The 22,394-nt window shown below is 36.3% G+C and overlaps 1 protein-coding gene across 3 annotated transcripts in view; it reads right to left on the bottom strand.

Moving 5' to 3' along the window:
- ERICH3 (glutamate rich 3) overlaps window positions 1-22,394 on the bottom strand; it is a 113,275-nt gene that overhangs the window by 31,612 nt on the left and 59,269 nt on the right. For all 3 annotated transcript variants that reach the window (XM_054482167.1, XM_063654134.1, XM_054482175.1), the window contains 4 exons: window positions 21,732-21,912; window positions 13,633-13,819; window positions 7,606-7,907; window positions 160-396 (listed from right to left, as the gene is read on the bottom strand). In XM_054482167.1, coding sequence (XP_054338142.1) covers window positions 160-396; window positions 7,606-7,907; window positions 13,633-13,819; window positions 21,732-21,912 — 907 coding nt within the window. The remainder of the gene's footprint in view (window positions 1-159; window positions 397-7,605; window positions 7,908-13,632; window positions 13,820-21,731; window positions 21,913-22,394) is intronic.

The following is a 22,394-nucleotide window of genomic DNA, read 5'->3' as shown; positions in this document are numbered from 1 at the left end:
CTGTGTAACAAACCTTCACTTGTACCCCTTATTTAAAAGTTAAAAAATATATATTCAAGAGGAAAAAAAAGAGGATTATCTCATTAAATAGAAAACAAAGAAAAGTAGTAAACACGCTCAGTAAACAGCCTATGTTACATGATAAGCTGAACAACTCGCCTTGTTTATCCTCTTCCAGTTCACTCTCAGAACATCCATCATTCTCATCTTTCACATTTTCATGGGCATCTGGTGCCTTCTGTGATGAGGTTTCACTCTCTTTTTCAGGATCTAAATTATCTTTTTTATCATCCAAAGGTGACTGTGGTATTCCATTCATTTGAACATCAGCCTGTCCTTCTTCATTAGCTTTTTCACCTTGTTTCTCCTCATCTACTTCAAAATCTTCTTCATACTCTGAAAAAAGAAAATCTCCACTATAAGAATGAAAATAGAACCCCTTATACTTAACCTATTTCTCTCTAATGAGAACTTTGACTCCATTATCCTCTCTTCTCTGAGCCTTTCTTTGCTTCTTCTTTTTCGTTCAATTAGTGAACATGGAAAACTAACAGCAAATGATCAAAGATTCCAATCAGTTACATACACAAGAGCACAAAAGAAATGAAGCTCCAAATGACAAGGCTGAAACCTAATAAAAGTTCATTTACAAATGAACATCATCATCTAAAATAACCAAAATGGAAAGAGAAGAACTTGATATAAAACAATAAATTAGAAATAAATTAAAAATGAAGAGAATAGGATTATAATAATGAAAGTTAATTTGGAGATCCAGTGAGGTCATATTTCACATGAAAAATGTTCAAAATATTTGGATATCAACTTAATGAATAGCGAAGTGGAAAAATTCAATTAATCAAGTCCAAAAGCCCTGAGAAGTAACACTGTGAATAGCACATTCTTTAAGAAACAAATGGACATCAAGAAAAGGCATTATGAAGGATTCTATATGTAGGCCAGAAATGAAATCATATGCATTATTCATTCCTACAATAAATTAAATAATTACATTTCAATAATAAGAATGTATACAAAATAGAATATTCCTGTCACAGCCACATATTTGCTTTATTCCCTGCAGAGGTGCTACAAATCTGTAGCAGGAAAAGGAAATTGTCACATCAGATAAACTCCAGCTGTCCCTCATGGTTGTAATTTTTCACCTTTCATATTTAATTGTTCCCCTTTTTCTTCCACCAAAAACTAAAAATCTTCAAGTGACAACATGCCAAGGATAGAAAGCAAAAGGATCTCATGCAGAACCAATTAAGCAAATAAACAATTATCCTTACAGTAAAAATTGCCGAGAAAATAAAGGTTTCTCAATTTTGTGTGTTTTAGTTATTAGCTATTCTGGCTTCTCTGTGGGGGAGGGGGGCCTCTCGGGTAATTTACTTGAGAGCTGTCCACCCAGTGAAAGAAACTTAATCTAGAAATGTATACCCAGAAAGCTCTGTAAATATAGAGGATGAGGGAGATATAAGGGGAAAAGTGAAATCAAAACCTATAACAAAGAAAATTAGATAATCACAAAAATGTTTCCACAAAAGAGATTTAATACATTTAAATACAAAATATGAATATTAGTAAACCAAAATTGTAAACTAAGCAAGAAGACGAAGAATTTGCTTTATATTGCTAGACACAAACAGAAACTACTAATAAAAACAAGTAAATATTTTGATCCAAATATTACCGGCCAAGTTATAGGATAATTCCTCACCTGACCCTGTTAACTATCAGTCAATAAGCCTATTTTTTGAGAATCTTCTATGGTTAAGAGGATAAAATTGCAAGACAGAAGACATTACAATAAGACAATCCCGGCCATGAAGGACTCTCCAATTTTTATTGAGGAAATAAGATGTAGGTACACAAGAAATACTGTACTCACTTTATAGTAGTTTGTAATATGTGATCCTCAGTAATGTTTTTCAACACAACAGGGCTGGATTGCTATGGATTTTTAGATAGGACATATAATTAATTATGTGAAGTAGTGTCAAGTAATCGGAATGTAATGAAAGGAGGATGGAAAGTCATTTTAGAGACTCATGGAAGACTTCCCAAAAGAGGAAGGTGAGGTTAGTTGCAGAATACACATACATATATCACACTACAGGTGTTTGCTACTGACCATAAGATAAGCAGAGGGCCAGAGAGAATATGAGTGGATTGCTGCAATTCCATCCATAGTGTTACATAGTAGTGAAATGTCAGGGTTTGGGAATCAGGCATTCATGTGCCCAAGACCCAGTTAAAACACTAACTATGTGACCTTGGGCAATTTGTCTTTAAGCTTCAGTTTCTCCATTTGTAACATGGGTAATACAATGCTGTTGTGAGTATTGAGAACAATAATCCCTGGAACATGCTTAGCACAGTGCCATGAATAGCAGGGGCATAATAAATATTACGGATTAGTTAGTAGTAATAGTCCTTGTGATTGGGTAGTGAAGGGAGTAGATTATAGAACAGGAGAAATCACACACGATATGTACTCCTTTGACAGCAACACACTTTAGTGGAGGCACCTGATTAAAATCAGAGCAGTCCAAGTGTCCGCAATTAGGACACAATTACAGTTATATAATTGAGGCACAGCACAAAAGTGAAGGAACACGAAGTGAACCACAAGAACAGTCCCAGCGTCGTATTTTGTGTTTTCTCTCAAATATGAAAGTCAAGGCTGCCCTGGCTTTATTCTATCCCTGCTATCATCACATTTAAGTATTAGCTTTCTGTTAACCACAAGCCTTCCAAACTGTCATTATAGCTCAAAGCACACCACCTTTGTGTCATCTACTCATGTTTTTGATATGAATAAACCAGCAGCATGCTTTCTAAAATCTTTTACATAATTTCTTCTGTTCTCCCCATCCCATTTGCCTTCTTCTAGAGAATTTAATTAGCTTGTTGTTTACCATCCCCACTAATGAGGACGTGAGTCAACACTGGGTCAACATCAATCTAGCCACAACCTTCTCTTGCTGACCTTGATTCAAATTTCTTGCTGCCCTTACATCAGCGACTATTATGCAGAGAGCTAAACCCTTGCGGCTGTGGCTGAATTTTTAAAAACGGAAATGGACATTTAAAGTCCATTAACTAGCCAACACAGAAGAAAGACTTCAGGAAAAGCTTTATCATAGGTATCATGAGTATAAAGTACATCACTCATAGCACTAGTTATGTTGGTTTAAGAAAAAAAAAGAAAACGAAAAGCTTTCATTGAAAATGACTTTCATAAACCACCATGCTTCAAAGTTAAAACACATGAAAACACATCCTATTTGTTAATACCTGTGTGATTACTATTGGTGCAGATATATTAAAATTCTCATCCCAAGATAAGACAAAGACTAGAAGAGATCGTGAAGAATGGTGAGCTGGTAAAAGTGTTCTAAGTGAAATCTTTTGTAAAAGATTCACTTTATTCAGTAATAATCAAACATGAAGTCTAGTGCTATAACAGCCCTGTAATTATTCTCTTGGATTTCTGAAACACTTGGGCAGCAAAAATATGAGGTGGGGAAGAAGATACCTAGAAGTTGTCCCTTTCCCGAAGCCAGTCCTTCCACAGGTACCCCAACCCATGGTTATTGTGCCCCCTATCCAAGCTTTGTCTCTTGAGTATGAGGGACACAAAGGCAGCTCTCCTTTTCTGATACTTTGGACACACTATTCACAACCATGTAGTGGGTAGGCTAACTTATACAGAATAGAAGGTTGTACAGTGTTTGAAAGATTGAGCTTTGGAATTAGACAAACTTGGGTGCAAATTCTTATTCTGCTACTTTCTTTTTGTGTATCTAAGCCTCAATTTCTCAGCCTGTAAAATTGAAGTGGTAATAATACCTACCATGTTGAATGGTGAGGATAAAATGAGACAGTGTATGCACAGTGCCTAGTTCAGTGCTCAGTGCTTGGCAATTTTATTATTGTTGTTATTACTGCTTTAGGTATAAGTATATACAGGCATACCTATATACATGTGTAAGTATATACAAGCATACCTATATCTGTGAATGTATACCTATATATATTCGATATACAGGTATACCTCAGGGATATTGCAGGTTCAGTTCCAGGCCATTGCAATACAGATAGTGACATAAATTTTTTGGTTTCCCAGTGCATCCAAAATTATGTTTCTACTATGCTGCTGTCTGTTGAGTATACAATAGCATTATATCTAAAAACCCAATGTATACACCTTAACTAAAATCACTTTATTAATAAAAGATGCTAACAATCATCTGAGCCTTAGCTGGTCATCGTCTTTTTGCTGGTGGAGGATATTCCCTTGATGTTAATGGCTCCTGACTGATCGGGGTGGTGGTTGCTGATGGCTGGGGTGGCTGTGGAAATTTCTTAAAATAAGACAACAATAAAGTTTGCCACATCTATTGACTCTTCCTTTCATGAAGATTTATCTGTAGCATGCAATGCTGTTTAATAGCATTTACACACAGTAAAACCTCTTTTAAAATTGGGCTCAATCCTCTCAAATCCTGCCACTCCTTTATCAACTAATACATTTTATACATATTCTAAATTCTTTGTTGTCACTTCAACAATGTTCATAGCATCTTCAGCAAGAGTAGATTCCATCCCAGGAAACTTCTGTCTCTGTTCATCCCTAAGAAGCAACTCCTTATCTATTCAAGTTTTATAATGAGATTGCAACAATTCAATCTCATCTTAGGCCCCACTTCTAATTCTCTTGCTATTTCTTTTTTTTTTTTTTTACATTAGTGTTGTTCATTTATTCATCAGGCACCAATTACAACTGTATTGTTTAATGCAACTCATTCTCAGCACTTTTGGTCCTGATAACTTTATCCTTATTCCCTTCCCTCTGCATGACTCCTTCTTCAGTGTGTATTCTTCCTCACACTCTCTGCACAGTAATTGTCCATGGTCTCAGTCATTGACCATGGACTCAGTTCTATTGATCTGTATTTTCCTCCCGAGAGACAAAAAGGACTATGTCCATTCACAAAGGCTGCATCAGATTCCGTTCCACTTTGCCTTCATTGAACACTTACTATATTCATAGCGTATCTTTTTCTGGTCACTTCTGCCACTGCAAGATGCTTCAGGATCATCTTGCATATTTCTTGCCCTGGGCTTAGAATCAGTCATTTCTCTGAGGATCCCTGGTTCCTTTTTATCTGGGCACTAGATGTGGCCATTGCCACTGGAATGGCCTTGCTTCTAAGTCCTCCTTAATTAAAAAAACTTTATTGCTAAAACATACTCTCTTGCTATTTCTACCACATCTGCAATTACTTCCTCCACGAAAGTCTTGAGCTCCTCAAAGCCACCCATGAGGAATAAAATCACCTTCTTTCAAACTCCTGTTCATGTTGATATTTTTATCTCCTTCCATGAATCATGAATGTCCTTAATGGTGTCTAGAATTGTGAATCCTTTCCAGAAAGTTCCCAGTTGAATTTGCCCTGATCCATCAGAGGAATCACTATATATGGCAGCTATAGCCTTAAAAAATAAATTCCTTAAAGAACAAGATCTGAAATTACTCCTTGATCCATAAGGATAACAACAGAATGGATGTTGTGTTAGCAGGCGTGAAAACAACATTATCACACTACACATCTTCATCAAAGTTCTTGAGTGACTAGGTACATTGTCAATGAGTGGTAAGATGTTGAAAGAAATCTTTTTCCCTGAGCAGCAGGTCTCAACAGTGGGCTGAAAATACTCTGCAAACCATGCTGTAAATAGATGTGCTGTCATCCAGGCTTTCTTTGTTTCATTTATAGAGCAGAAACAGATAAAATTTAGCATAAAGCTTAAGGGCCCTAGGATTTTTTGAATGCTAAATGAGCATTGGCTTCATCATGAACTCACCAGCTGCATTATCCCATAAAAGAAGAGTCAGCCTATCCTTTGAAGCTTTGAAGTCAGGTGTTGACTTCTCCTTTCTAGCTATGAAAGTCCTAGATGGCATCTTTTTCCAATGTAAGGCTTTTTCATCTACACTGAAGACCTGCTGTTTAATGTAGCTACATTTATAAACGGTCTTTGCTAGGTCTTCTGGATAAAATTTCAGCAGCTCCTACATCAGCACTTGCTACTTCACCTTGCACTTTTATGCTATGGAAATGACTTCTTTCTTTAACTCTCACGAAAGAGCTAACTCTGCTAGCTTCATACTTTTCTCCTGCACCTTCTTCACCTCTCTCAGTCTTCATAGAATTGAAGAGAGTTAGGGCCTTGCTCTGACTTAGGCTTTGGCTTATGAGAATGTTGTGGCTACTTAAATCTTCTATCGAGACCACTAAAATTCTCTATATATCAGCAATAAGGATTTCTTTTCTATCATGCACGTGTTCACTTGAAGTAGCACTCTTAACTTCCTTCAGGAACTTTTCTTTTGCATTCACAATTTAGCTAACTGTTTGGCACAAGTGGCATAGCTTTTAGCCTATCTTGGCTTTTGATATGCCTTCCTCACTAAGCTTAATCATTTTTTTTATTTAAAGTGAAAAACATGAGACTCTTCCTTTCACTTGAACATTTAGAGTGTATTATGTAGGGTTATTAATTAACCTAATTTCAATACTGTTGTGTGTTAGGGAACAGAGAAGACCAAGCAGAGGGAGAGAGACTGGAGAACAGCTGGTCAGTGGAGCAGTCAGAACATTGATTAACTTCACTTTCTTACATGGTACAGCTCATGGCACCCCAAAACAACTGCAATAGTAACAACACAGATCACTGATCACAGATCACCATGACAGATATCATAATAATGAAAAAGTTAGAAATATTGAGAAAATTTGACACAGAGATGAAGTGAGCACATGCTGTTGGAAAAATGATGCTGATAGACTTTGGTGCAGGGTTGCCACAAACTTTTAATTTATAAAAAGTGCTATATTTGCAAAGCTTGCACAATAAAGTGAGCACAATAAAATGAGATGTGCCTGCATATGTATGTGTGTACGTATATATATGAATGTGCGTGTGTGTGTGTGTGGGTGGGTGGGTGTATGTGTATGGAGAGAGGGAGACAGAGAAGCAGTGGAAGGCAGGAGAGAGGAAGAAGGAGAGAACAGAGAAAAAAGAAGAAAGCAAAAGAAAAAAGCAGACAGATAGGTTCCACAACCCTAAGCCTATAGTCAACTGCTTTTAGTTATGGAATACTCTATCACCATATAATCATATAGGTTGTACCTACCTGATGTCAAAGCAATTCATCAATTTCCTGAAAAACAGTACATTCAAAAACTTTTAAAATAGGTAAAATTCTATTTGGTCAAAATGGTCTCTGCAGAAGTCAATAGAGTCTCTAACTCATATTGATATGTACTCATTCTCTCTCCTCATCTCTGCGGCCAGAACCTTTAACCTTTCTGGGGTTAGATCTGCCCTCCTCTAAGGTAGGTGACACAGGACTCCATACAAAACAGCAGAGGAAGGAGGTCAGGGGCACCCCACATGTAACAGAGCTGCCTAAAGTCCACATTAAAGTAACATTTAATGGGTATTTTTGAAAATTTTGATCATCACATTTCAAAGACAAACGAAACAGCCACAGCTACAACAAAAGAAACTTGTGTTGTTGATTACCATATTTTAAAGTATTTTCCTGGTCGTCTTCCAAGACTTCTTGTCCTGGTTTTCCTTTACTTGTCATTTCCTCCACAGCAGTTATCACTTCTCTGAGCCCTGTTTTTATTTCTTGAGCTGAAAAATTGGCTGAAACAGAGGTTTTGTTCTCCTTGATCTCACTTCTTTTTGGTATCACATACTCTCTCTCTTTCCTCACTTTCCCCTCAGCCTTCTTCAGTTCCTCTCCTTTCTCAGTGCTCTTTTCTTTCCTAGATTTTGGCAAAGATGTTTTTTTGTCAAGGCCCATTGCAATAATGCACCTATGAAAAATATTAACAGGAAGTGTTTGTTAACCCTTATAGACAGCACAATGGAACCTCAAAGCTTTTGAAAGCACTTATCTCTTATTCTAGTAAAAACAGATACAAAAATGTTTTGATTACAGTACACACTAATAAAAATAAACAATTAAAAAAGCTAATTAAAAATAAGCTTATTTTTTGATACTAAAATCTTGTAAACAAACAACAAATTCTTAATAACGTTATCCACAATAATAAAATAAAATAACTCGTCAACCAAGAACTATAGTTTCAAACTAAAATCTGTGTCTTCAAGTATATTTTTGGTCCTTAACAGTAACACGTATCATAGATACAGAAATATAGATGGGTATATAATTTTACATACATAAAGATATATCTCAAGTCCTTAAATGAGAATTATGTGATAATAGAACATGCAGATTTACAAACATAGAGAAGCTGATATAAAAATGGTCAGAAGAAGCAAGATGTCATTCAGTCTGATAAGTTATATTTTAACAACACAACAACAGTAACAAAAGACTTACAAGATTGGCTCTAAATAAATATGATTGATTTTTTAAAGAAATATATACAGTCAAATGTTGCATCTTTTAAGTGAATAACTCAGGAGTTTGTTCACTTATTTTCATAGAACTGTCATTATTGCTTTTAGAATGGCCTTTTGAAGTCTGTACTACAGTCTTCTGGTGATTTTTGCCGGTAATAAGTTCTTATTCCTCAAAAATGGCAGTAATTTATAGAGGTTATGAAGTCATTCCAAGTCAAATCTGGTGAACCATGCAGATAATCTCAATGCATTATGACATTAAAACTTTTTAAATCAATTATAACAAAAGTAATATGAATAAATTGTCTTCTATAGCTTTCTATCTCTTAAGTTGATATTAAAATAAGAATTCCAATGATAATAATATATACATTAATAAAAATGATGATTATGATAATGATAAGATTATTGAGCAGTCTCTCTGTGCCAAGCTCTTTTCTGGGTACTCTGTATCCATTATCTTAAGGAATTCATTACCTCATAGACCAATAAATTAAGAACTATCATCACCACTTTACAAATGAGAAAATTGAGGCTTAAAAGGTTCTAGCAGCTCAAGGTCACCCAGTACGTGGGTGATGGAGCTGGATTCTAGCTCAAGACTGCTAGGCTCCATCACATCATACTGAAGCACAACCATATTGGTCTATTACAGGTGTAGGCCTCCAGTTCCTAGTTATGATATAACTAGTAGAGATGACTAGTTACAGAGACAAATGTTACACTTTGAGCTTACCACCAAAGAAAGAACTCACACTCTCTCAGCAGACACTAATACAATCTGGAGAAGTTTCTGGCAAGACCTGGATAAAATCCATGATCTGAAAAATATTTCTGGTAGTTATCAGTCTCTTCAGTCTTCTTTCTCTAGAACTACTCATGTCCCCCTCTCTCCATGTGACACAACTACCAGAGAACTGAATTTATAGTGGGCAGGTGAAAGGGATCAGAAAGCAGTCAAGACTTGCCAGTTCCAGAAGAATAGAAATAATATGTAAAATCTGAAAAATGCCTCAACCTGAACAAATCCAATGGCAATATCTTAAACTGAAGATTTCACTAAATTTCAGCCATCTGCAGTGTAGAAATAGCAAAGGAATTGATCTTAATAAATTTTCCCAACAAGCAAATATGAGAACTGAGTTATATCACTTAACTTTTCAATATCTGCCCATAAAATAAAGCTAAAAGGATTTGCACTCAAAGTAACTATCAGGCTGTAAAAAATGAGATAATGAGATTATACTTATCTCACCCATATTAAGCATGATAAATATTTCTTGACTATAATGATGATGTGCTTAGCACATTGCTTTCCTTGGAATAAAGGTGTCATGAATCTTCACGGAATATGATTACTAGCATTGCCTTCTGTTCGAGCTGTTCTTCCCTTATCAATTGCAACACCAAATCCATTGATTTGGAGCCTCTGATATGCTGTTACTTTTAGTTTATGTTGTGGCTGCGTAAAGGCTTTGATGCCTCCCTACTGCATGCACAGACTTTTTATTGCCCATCTGCTGAAGGGAATTGGACAAACAAAGTGAGTAACATCTGTGCTCTCCTCGTCACTGACTACCTATTTGACTTCTGAATATAATTTGAGGTGTTGATTATGATTACTAAAGCTCAAAGCAGTCTGCATTCTACATGGTTAGGCAATTCTTCCCATGTTTCATGCTAGCAATTGAAAATTATTATGCCTCTTCAAACAGTTCCTACAATTGAGATGAGTACAGTTGTGGAACCTTACACTTTGGAAGTGACCACTGCTCAGCTTTTCTTGTTTTCTGAGGACCTTAAACAGGTAATTCCTAATCATTTTAGAAATATAATTCTCAGTTGTTTTATTGTACCATGCCCTCCTTTTTCTCATCACAAATGTTTCAGGGACTATTATTTTTTAAATAAATTAAAATTAATTTCATTTTGGATGTATTGGAGGAATTAGTGCACATTCTTAACATAACTAAAAGTATCAGTATGGGTGTGACAACAAAACCAAGGTTACAGAAGATAATAAGTGTTATCAGTCTCCTTTGGGGTAGTTCTCAACTCTCCATGGAGTTCTGCAGTGTTATGGTCTCTAGAATAACCAGAAAAGTCTCAGGTGAGGAAGAGGACAAACAAGCAAGGCTCTAGCACTCACTGACCTAACCCTGTCCCATTTAAACCAGTCTGACTCAACTTTTACCTGACCTGCAACAGGGAGACATCCAATGACAATGCACTGTTCTATTCTGGGCATTCACAGATTTCACTGGAAAAATGGTTATGAAGTTAACCAAAAAAAATTGAAAACCATTCTTCTATAAGAGCTGTGCATTTTAGTTGAGAGTCATAGGCCTTATTCTTTAATATTGTAACTATTTTGATATTATTATTTGAAAAGGTTGAAGAAAGAATCTAGAGGGTACCAAGTGTTGAAATTATAGAAATAATTGTACAGAGCCTAGTGGGTGTTGAATAGGAGAGTAAATGCCATCTGTCAGATTTTGGTACTGATTATTAAACTTCCATAGAAAGTGCTCAGGGCTAATAATTTACAGCTTGGATTTATACCACAACTCCCAAAGAATGCAATATATTTGCACATGGCTGATTGTAGATGTTTATTAGCTTTTCTGGGAATTAAATAGAATTGTGTTAAATGACCTGCCCTCAAATAAGGAGACAGCATATTTGAGTTGGAATAGGAAGGCAGTTCAGGTGGCCCCTAAGTACCAGCTGGGCATTGATACTATCTTTCCCTAGGCCATTCAATCTTCCATTCTCTGGATGATTCTTTTACGCTCTTATCTCTCTGAAAACATCCAACGCCTCTTCTCTCAGCCTTAACCTCAGTTGATAAATTTATGTATTGTTTAAGAAAATAGAAACAATCAGCAGAGAGCTTCCAGTTGTTCCCAGCACATCTATTAATAGCAACTCATGTCTCTATCTTGTATGCCTTCTTTCTTTCCTCCTGTTACTACACAAGAATGTTCCTCCTCTTCTTAAGGCTTATACCCCCACTTGAGTCCTACATCTCATCTTCTCCAGTCTACCCAATCATTTAGCTCCAGAAATTTCCACGCTTTATGTCATATTTCATGTTTCTTCTTCTCTATTCAATCATCTGTATTAGCATATAAACATATTATAGTATCTCCCATCTTAAAAAATAAAGAGCCTTCCTTGAACCACTACATTCTTCCTCCTGGCTACCACCTAATTACCATTCTTTATAGCAAAACTCTTTTAAAAACTTCTCTATAGTCTCTGGCCTTCGTTTTTCTCCAACTATTTTTTAAACCCACTCCAAGAAAGCTTACACCCCAATTGCTGCACTATAACTTGTGCCATGATCACCAGTAACCAACACACTACCAAATCAATGCCCAATCCTCAGTCTTCATTTTACTTCACATATCCACACATTCAACTCCATTAATCATGCCCTTATTCTTTAACCATTTTCTTTATTTCCAAGATCCTACTCTCTCTAGGTTCTCTTTCTATTCACTGCCTTTCCTTCTTAGGCTAGTTCCTCTTTATCTCCCTCACCTTTTAAATGGAGTGACACTCATCACTCAGACATCTTCTCTATGTTCAATTCTTAAGCAAACTTATACATGTCATCTATATGCAAACCATTCTCAGATTTGCATCTCCAGCCTGGACCTCTCACCTCACCCCAGATTCATATATCCAACTACCTACTCAGCATTTCTACTTGCTTATCTCATACGTGTCTCAGACTCAATGAGTCCTCGACCAAAACCGCTTCATTCCACCCCAAAAACCTGCTTATTCCACAGTCTCATCTTAAGTACATGTTAATTGGACATCTTTCCAGTTATTCAAGACAAAAAATTTTGAATTGTCTTTGACTCTGCTCTTTATCTCATTCCCTGCATCCAATTCATCAGTAAATTCTGTAAGCTCTACCTTTAAAATTACTTCTAACTCATTCCACCATTATCTCTTCTCTGGATTAAAGCAGTTTCTACTATTTTCCCCACACTCCCTTGTTTGTTTTTCCCATAAGAGTTACTATTAGATCATGATAAATTATTTGCTCAAAACCTGCCTTAGAAGCTTCCCATCCTTCTCAGATAAAAGTTAAAGTCCTTGCAATGACCCTAGGACTCTACATGGCTTGGCCTCATGGTCTCTCTGACCTCATCTCCAATTTCATGGTTCTATTCCTTTTGCGCTGGCCAAGCTACCTTAGACACACCAAACACGTGCCTGCTTCATGCCTTCTGTATATGCTTTTCCTCTAGCTCAAAAGCTATTTCAAGAAAGAAACTTTTTTTTCTGGTTTCTGTTCAAAAGACATCTTATCAGAGAGGCCCTTCCTAACTATCCTGCATAAAATAACACACTCCCCATGACTCTTGTCTCCCTTCACTCCATGTATCTCCCTTACCCTGTTTTGTGTTCATCATGCTGACCATCTCACATATATTAATTGCTTTGTAGGTATGTTATTAGCTTTTCCTCCATTAGAATAAGTTCCATGGAGACAAATACTTTAGTTGATTCACTTTTGTGTTCTAGGTTGGCATCTAGCCAATACTTTTAGAAAATATGAAAGCCCACAAGCAAGACTCCTGATTTCAAACAGAATGTTCAATATGAAAGCTGATAACAGTCAAAACTGACCTTTTATCATGCATTTTGTTATGCCCAAGATTGAAACTAAGGGAGATAATGAAAATTGGGTCAGACAGTAATGCAGGCAAACCTAACCTCTAACAGGCATAACCGAAAATGTCCAGTCATGTAAGTCAGATGCTTGGCACACACTTTAAGGCTCAGTCTAAAACCAGTTACTAAGATGAATGAGGAAAAACACACAAACAAAAACAACAAGCAAACAAAAATATCTCTCTCCTTCCCTTCAGAAACAGTTCTTAAAGTGAGAAGGAGAGATAGAAAGTGAAATAATTTAAAATGCACTAGCTTTTATCTTCGTTATATAACACCTTTGTAAGTCTGATTTATATCTTATAATTTCAAATTCAGCACGCCATGTTACAATAAACAACCCTGAACCTAGATATTGTAGGCCCATCTATACTGAATTTCCTTAATAATTGTGAAGAGAAATGCATTAGTAAAAGCATTCAAAGAAAAATGTAGCAAAACTTGCCCTCTACCAAAGGACATTTGTTTCCATACTTGTAGCAAGGAGATGATCTCTCAACACACACAAACCCAAAGTAGCCTCGTTTGCCTCCAAGCCTGGAACCTTTTCGATGCTTGTATTCACAACAGGAGCTTAACCTGTTCACCTGCATCCCATTCAGGAAAAAGGTGAGACTGAAGGGGAAACCATGATGCCTTTTGGAAATAAACTGAAAGGTCTCTGGAATTAAAATAGAAATACATTAGTGAAAGCAACTGACTTCGGACTAACATCCGTTAAATCATGTTTTTCTATTAGATAAACACAATATTATGATCTAGATCAGGGGTGTCCAATCTTTTGGCTTCCTTGGTCCACACTGGAAGAAGAAGAATTGTCTTGGGTCACATATAAAATACACTAACACAAACAATAACTGATGAGCTAAAAACAAAAAAAAAGTTCTTGCATAAATCTCAATGTTTGAAGAAAGTTTTCGAATTTGTGTAGGGCCACATTCAAACTCGCATGCAGCCTGTGGCCCATGGATTGGACAAGCTAGATCTAGATCATCTTTTAATTTGAGGACAATTTTTAATGATAAAATTGCATTTGATTACTTTTATTTGTAATAAATACTCCAAGTTTTTATAAAAATTCTTTGATTTGTAATAAAATAATAATACCTAAGGTTATATGAGCACTTACTGTGGCCAGGCATTATGCCTTATTATCTTGTTATTTTTCAATCATGTGAAGTGGGAATTTTTCTATCACTAGATTCTAGTCAAGAAATTAAGACTTAGAAGAGTTCAGTAATTTACTCAAGATCATACAGTGAGTTGGGGAGTTAGAGTTTGAATCCAAACATCTCTGTAGATTCCATGCCTCTATCTTGCTATGCTATCTGTTGATAAAGCAGTTAATAATAAAAGGCTACTGTGAGCTCATTAATACATTTTAAAATGCTTTTATTTTTAGTTGTGACTTTAAATATTGTAATACATACATGAATGAAGCAGTTATTTCATCTCCAAGCTATACTCAATTCTGTTTGGATTTGAGAACACTTTGTTTTCCCCATCCACCCAAAAGTCCCACCAATAAATTTAGAACCACTGCTTACAATTAATAGTTTTTAATCATTCCAAGTCTTTATAATGTTATTTGCAAAGCCTGCCACCCTATCCCCACAGACGTCCTAAACCCTAAGTCTGGGAAACCTTATTCTCTGCAGAGTGACTCAAAATCCTGTGTCTCATGAATATTTCTTACGTCACTTCCTAAAAAAAAAAAAAAAGAAAAGAAAAGAAATAGAGCCTCTCTGGATCCTTCCACATCTGGCAATAATAAAGTTAACAATTTTCACCTCTCTACTATGTACACATTTCCTATTGTTGCACTTACTACAATAGATTAAGATGTAGCTATACCAGTGGTTTTCAAATTTTAATGGTGTATCAGCATCACCTAGAGGGCTTGTTAAAATACAGATTGCTGGGTTTTACCTCTGTTTCTAATTCAGTACGTCTGTGGTAAGAACCAAGAATTTGCATTTCTAACAAGTTTCAGGTGATGCTGATGCTATTGTTCTAGGGACTGCCTTCTAAGAACCCTAATCTAGACATTTGCTGCTTTACATGTTTGTGAAATCCATAAGAGCTGAAGTTGACACATCTTTTTTCTCCAAATCCCAGGACAATGGCATAGAAGGCTCCCCCAAAATAATGAGTGAATTATTATTTTAATCTATTTTTTCAGTTATTTAGAAACACTGTACCACATTTTTTCCCTAAAAAAAAAAAAAAAAAAAAAAAAAAAACTCGGCCGGGCGCGGTGGCTTACGCCTGTAATCCCAGAGCACTTTGGGAGGCCGAAGGCGGGTGGATCACGGGGTCAGGAGATCGAGACCATCCTGGCTAACAAGGTGAAACCCCGTCTCTACTAAAAATACAAAAAAATTAGCCGGGCGTGGTAGCGGGCACCTGTATTCCCAGCTACTCGGGAGGCTGAGGCAGGAGAACGGCGTGAACCCGGGAGGCGGAGCTTGCAGTGCGCTGAGATCGCGCCACTGAACTCCAGCCTGGGAGTCAGAGTGAGACTCCGTCTAAAAAAAAAACAAAACTCTACACTAGATGCAACTCATTCTAAAGAACAGACTTATTAAAAAGGTAATTCAGTCATTTGTACCTTAGTATTTCTGATGTAAAATTAAACTAGGAAAGAGAAAGCTGAAAAAGGTTAGAGTCTGGGAAAACTAGGATACAATATTTTTTAAAAATCCTTTTGTCTTAATGATAAATGGACTCCTCAGGTGGTGAAAGCAAGTTTGATTGTTTTTGTTATAGAAGCTTCATTCTACATTCCTGTAATATAAACCATTCTGCTGCAGTATCATGCTCCATAACTTCCTAAGTTCCCAGTTCAGGAAGAGAGTGCCCTTAAGGAAATGTTGAGAATGGTCTCAGGAAATCAACCCCTAGAAGTGACTGCCCTTCCATCAGATGCTCATGTAGCTGGAGAGTATACCCAGATATTACTCCATTTTGTTTTTTCATTGTTTTTCAGACTTCTAGAACAAGAACTGACACCCTTTGCCTTTACTCCTTTGTTACTTATTTTTGTATTTTAAATACAGTGACACGTCCCCATCCTGACTTGACGATTTCTTCATGGAGCAGTGGAAAGAACATAGTCTAGAAATTAGAAGGTTTTGGTTCATGGCACAGGTGAGTGTATCTTGGTGAGTCATTTAACTTTGTTGCCTTTCAGAATTTTCACCCATAAAACAGAGATGGGGGTGGGTAGAATGTGCCAGTCTATCCACAACACAGTCTTAAATATTTTAGAATGTAAAATATTAGAAAGCATTATATATGATTATAATTATAATATTTGTACAGTTTATTTATTGTTCACTGACAGTTGCTAGCACTGTTTTAGGCACTAAAGAGAAACAAAAATACTGAAAAATATCAAATGTGTTCTCCTCACTCAAAAAGATTATCATTAAACAGGAGAGGCAAAATTAATATATCAGTCTTCTGGATCGCAGTCACCAAAGCCTCTCTTCCTTAAAATTTTATCTCTGGAGAAGAACTAAAGGCTTAAAACAAACTGAGAAGCATGTATTCATGAAAAATTACTGAACTTTAGGTAATGGGAATCCACGCATTTTTGCCTGGGCTACTCTTATCCCCAATATCTGCTACCGCCTTATCACAGCAGTTCTAATAGGGTAGGCCAGGCCACAAATAACCAGCCGCTTTGCTGTCTGTGGGGGATGACCTGATTTAGAGTGCAAGGAGAAAAACCCTTGGCCTTGGTATGGCCAGTAATAAGTAGGAATCTCAGAGGCAAGCTAACAGGGAAGGTCAGAGGTTCTATGGGCCTGTGACTGTAGTTTTGGGTTTTTTTGTTTGTTTGTTTTGGTTTTGGTTTTGGTTTTTTGAGAAGGATTCTTGTTCTGTCGCCCAGGCTGGAGTACAGTGATGCAATCTCTGCTCACTGCAACCTCTGCCTCCTGGGTTCAAGCTATTCTCATGCCTCAGCCTCCTGAGTAGCTGGGATTACAGGCACACACCACCATGGCCAGCTATATATACATATACATATATATATATAGTATTTTTAGTAAAGACGAGGTTTTGCCTTGCTGGCCAGGCTGGTCTTGAACTCCTGACCTTAGGCAGTCTGCCCGTCTTGGCCTCCCAAAGTGCTGGGGTTACAGGTATGAGCCACCACAACCAGCCATGACTGTAGTTCTAATAAGGGCAAGCAACAGGCCAGTGGACAACTCAAAATTTAAAAGGAAGATAGAAGCAATAAGCCAGTCATAGAAGCATTTGATAAGCTCCCTATATATCCCTGGCTAACTGGAAGTGGCATGGATCAGAGAGGGTTCAACCTTTTCATACATCTCCAGCCTACCAGTAGCTTTCCCTTAGGCAAAGAAGAAACACAAGAGAACCTGGTGGAAAATAAAAGTTGGAGCATACTTGAAAATTGCCCAAAGTTTGAATGTACCCCTGAACCCACTGTAGTTGGCTGAACTGTGTCCTCCGATAATTCAAGACCACCCAGAACCTCAGAATGTGACTTTGTTTGGACATAGGGTCTTCAAAGATATAATTAGTGAAGGATCAAGATGAGATCATCCTGGATTTAAGTTTGGCCCTCAATCCAATGGCTGATGTCCTTATAAAAAGAGGTGAGGACACACACAGACACACAAGAATAGCATGTGAACACAGAGGCAGAGATTGAAGTGACGGAACCACAGGCCAGTTGACAGAGTTAAGAAGAATGCTTCTTGGGGCTTTTCAGGGAGTGTGTCCCTGCCAATACCTTCATTTTTGACATCTGGCCTAGGAACCCATGAGAGAATAAATTCTTGATGTTTTCAGATATACTTCTGGGGACGTTAGCAATGAGGTATAAAAACACAGAGACTACCCCAAGAGTCCAGACTAAAAAATAGCAATATAATATTTTTTAATCTGAGCAAAACATGGCTGGCTCTGCACCAGGATGATGAAGGCTAAATTTCACAGATTTAATTTTGGTAAGTTACTAAAAAAAACAACAAAAAACAAACAAAAAAAAAAAAAAGGAAGGAAAAACCAGAAACAACAATAACCTTTGATAGAGGAAAGTCAGAATCCAGAATTCACAGGAGCTTTAAAATAGCACCTAAATATGTAGTTTTCAACAATCAAAAGACATGTTAAAAAAAAAGGAGAAAATATGACATATACCTAGAAATACAAGCAATCAAAACCACACCTAGGAATCTAATCAAGAGCAACAAGTATCTATGCAAAAACTTGTGTTTTTATATTCATAGTCCCAAACTAGTATCAGTACAAATGTCCTCTAACTGGGGAATAAATTTTTAAAAATATGGTGTATCCATGTAATGGAATATACTCAGCAATAGAAAGAGAGAGCCACTACTGATACTACAAATATGTATGACTCTCAAAAACATTACACTAAGTGAGTGCAAAAAGACAAAAGACTACCCATGGTATGATTGTGTTTATAGGAAATGTCCAGAAAAGAAAATCTGTACAGTCAGAAAGCAGATCAGTGTCTTCCTGGGGCTGTCTATGAGACAGGGACCAACTGTCAAAGAGAACAAGGGAACTTCCTGAAGTGCTGGAGATGTCCTACACCTGGTTTGTGATAATGGCTGCACAACTCTGTACAATTCCAAAAACAAATTGAATTATACACTTACAATGAATAAATTTTATGGCATTTAATTTACACCTCAATAAAGCTATTTTTTAAAACTGAAAAAAAAGTCAATGAGTAAAAGAAAAATAAGAAACAGGGCTGAGTGTGGTGGCTAAAGCCTGTAATCCCAATGCTTTGTGAGGCCAAGGCAGGGAGATTGCTGGAGTCCAGGAGTTTGAGACCAGACTGGGCAACATAGCAAGACCCTATCTCTATAAAAAATATTTAAAAATTAGCTGGGCATGGCTGAGATAGGAAGATCACTTTACCCTAGGAGTTCAAGGCTATAGTGACTATATTTGTGCCACTGCACTCTAGTCTGGGTGAGAGAGAGACTGTCTCTTAAAAAAGAAAAAAATTAAAAATCGTTAATATAAGTCAAAGCACAATGAACTGCTTCAGTTTTGAGTGTTGACTGAAAGCTATTGGGATAAAACAGAGTAGAAGTCAGTGAGAAAGCTGCACAGCCTTAATCTGAGTCCTAAAAGATGGGTAATATTTGAATTTGAAAAGAAGAAAAGAGAAAGTACTATAGACAAAGGAAATAGGACAGCAAAGGCAAAATAATAGTGTGTATGGGACAAGTGAAGCAGCTGTATTTGCCAGAGCATAATGAGGAATGCACAGATAGATGCAACAGGATCCCGTTATGGAAATAAAGGAAAATGGAGCAGAAAAGGAAGGGATTCTAAGAAAGCCAGAAAAAAAAATGTTACTTTTTTTTGCACTTAAAATGAACCCAAGAAGCCATGGTTTGTGTTGTCTGAAAAGATAAACATGGCAAATAAAAATGCCTGTGAAGAAATTACAAGTAGCAGGAAATACTCAGTAACTTCATAGGTGTATATAATAAACAATCAGCTTGTGGCTTGAAGTCTAAAATCAAATTGCAAGATATCATGAATTACTTGGGAATAAAGGATGCACTTGCCACATTTCTAAATAATTAATTTTATTGTTACTTCTAATAAAAAGGCAAGACGAATTAATAAAAGCCAAATTTTAATGAGTTTACTGCTCCAAGCACAATGTTAAATGCTCTCCCTCCAACTTTTGTTAACAGAAATCTTTTAAAACCCTATTCACATTTTACTGAATCATGCACAGCTTTGATTTGTAGAAAGGGCAGATTCTTTTCAGTCCAGCTAAATTGCTAAGATTGCTGAACCACAAGTCAACTGTGAGCCACCCAACTTTTCAATTTTGAACAATTACTTTCCTGGCAATCAAGGGCAAGCTGAGACAAAATTATTGCATGGACAGGATTCAATTATTTAAGTCCCCATTCCATCCTATTATTCAAGACTGTCCAATGCCATAACAAAACGTCCCAGCATCAATATGTATGCAAAATAATACTGAGCCAAGTAACACCCTTTCTCCCATAACCTTTGGTTTTTCACTCTCATCACAGAGTGTACATCATCTACCAGAGAATCATTTAGCTAAGCCTCATTCTTTTTTCATTTGTATCTATCACATTTTCCAGCAAATAGATGTTGTATATGCATTTTGTTGAATAAAGTGTGATCTAAAGTCCAGGACAGTTTTCATCATGTTAATTCCGACTTTACAGCTAATTTCAGCATTCTCCTAAATTAATAGCTGAAAGTTATACTTTAAAAAAATAAGTGTATGTATCTATGCCACTATCATTAGGGGTTTCACACCACTCATATCATGAAAATGTAGGAAACTCCATGCTACTCAGAATAGCTCACTGGGGCTGCCTGTAACTGATCAAGGGCCTTGCACCTAGCCGGGGGCTCGGGATTTGCTCTCGACTCTGGTCAGAATGTTACCTTGGGGAGCCACTCCACCTCTGGAATCATCTCATTTTCCTCATCTATAAAATGAAAGGAATGAACTCTGGAATGCTACAGCAAAATAAACAAGGTAAATTGCATTCCTACCAAATATATAAAATGGAAATGGAAATAAACAGTTTCTGACATCATTGAGCATCATATTATGTTTCACTTTAAGTTAAAACTATCGTTTAAGTGTTTACCATTTTTGTGATGGAAAGTTTTACATATGTAGTTCCTCAATATGAATTTATAGTCTCTCTTTAAGGACATGAATTTTATTTTAAGTAATAGTCACTGTCTTCAATTAATGAGGGAAATCAGAAAGACTAAAAGTAAAAATTCCATGTTTGTCCCCAATTCTCCCCTTAACTCCTACCAAGATTATCCAAATACATATATTTCTTTTAATTAGTAAAAATGCTATTACTTTTTGGACCCAGTTTCTTAAGCAAGGAAGTAACAATATAACCCCGTAAATACTATTTCTTTTCACTGCTGCTCCTTTGAACTAAATATTGAGGAAAAACATTACAGTATAATTTGCAAAAACCTATATTGCATATAAAAATTATCCTATGTGGACAAACATGGATTTATGATCAAATGAAAGCAAAAATGTACTAAAAAGCTATTTAGCCAAATTCTCCACCAAGTTATTTAGGTGTGATTCACCCTGCAGTTTATTGGATTTGTGATTTTATCTCAACATACCTCTAAAGAACAAATTTCCAATCTGGTATTTTTCTCTTAGAATAATGTATGGTATAATTCACTATGGCAAGCCAAATAGTTAACTTGTAATTTCGGGGACAGCTTATTCCTGCAACATTTTAATGATCATATATCTCCATCCCAAAATTAATCTGTTACCAGGTTAAATCACTCCAAATCCTTTCTTCCACAATCTGCGAGAGTAATTGCTGCTTCAGTTTCAATCATAGAGCAGTAAATCTAGATTTACTTTTAGGCAGCTGGTTTATAAGTCCCTGGATATGCATAATTTCATAAAGTGATTGAAGTCATTTTGATATTATATCAACAGCAGCTTATCTATAGCATCAACTCGAAGCAATTAAAAAACATTCACATTTTATGTGTACCTTTTTCAAGCAGTTTGCCTTTGTAGACACAAAGGTTTTCCCCACCACAGTGCTGCTGATAAACTTTAACTTCATCCCGGAAGTCAGGATTATCAGAAGATAGGTGCACATTTTTCCCCAAATAGATCATTGTAATAGCTGCATTACTATGTAAGGATGTTTTATGAACCCTTCTTGAATCCTGAAATAAACAAAAAAATGAGGCTTATTAACAAATTACTTTCTAATAAGAGTTCTTACCTGACATTGTAATATGAAGAATAAAGAAGGTTATTTTTAAGTACCTACCAACAAAATCTAAATAAAGTGTCAATTTACAAATGCACAAAAAGTCAAACCCATTGCAAAATAAATCCTCCTAAATAACTATAACATATATGTTTTGGCTTTGTATTTTTAATGTAAATAATGGGGATTTGGATAGAGTTTGTCATTTTTTACTTTAAGTGCAAGTGTGTGGGGAGGTGTGTGGGAGTGTGTTTGTTATATATAGCAAAAATTTCAGTGACACCAAGAAGAAACTTTTGGCTCTTTTAGCTGGTTCTCCAATAAAAATCCAAATAAATGAACTAAATAAATATTAGTAACATCATTCTGTTTCAATTTGAACTGACTTAGAGATTTAGCAATAGTTTTTGTAATTGGCTGCTTTATCTTTACAAC

This window comes from Pongo pygmaeus, chromosome 1, assembly GCF_028885625.2.
Source record: "Pongo pygmaeus isolate AG05252 chromosome 1, NHGRI_mPonPyg2-v2.0_pri, whole genome shotgun sequence".
Taxonomy (NCBI): domain Eukaryota; kingdom Metazoa; phylum Chordata; class Mammalia; order Primates; family Hominidae; genus Pongo; species Pongo pygmaeus.
The sequence above is the reverse complement of the archived record's forward strand: the minus strand, read 5'-3'. Positions and strand labels throughout refer to the sequence as shown.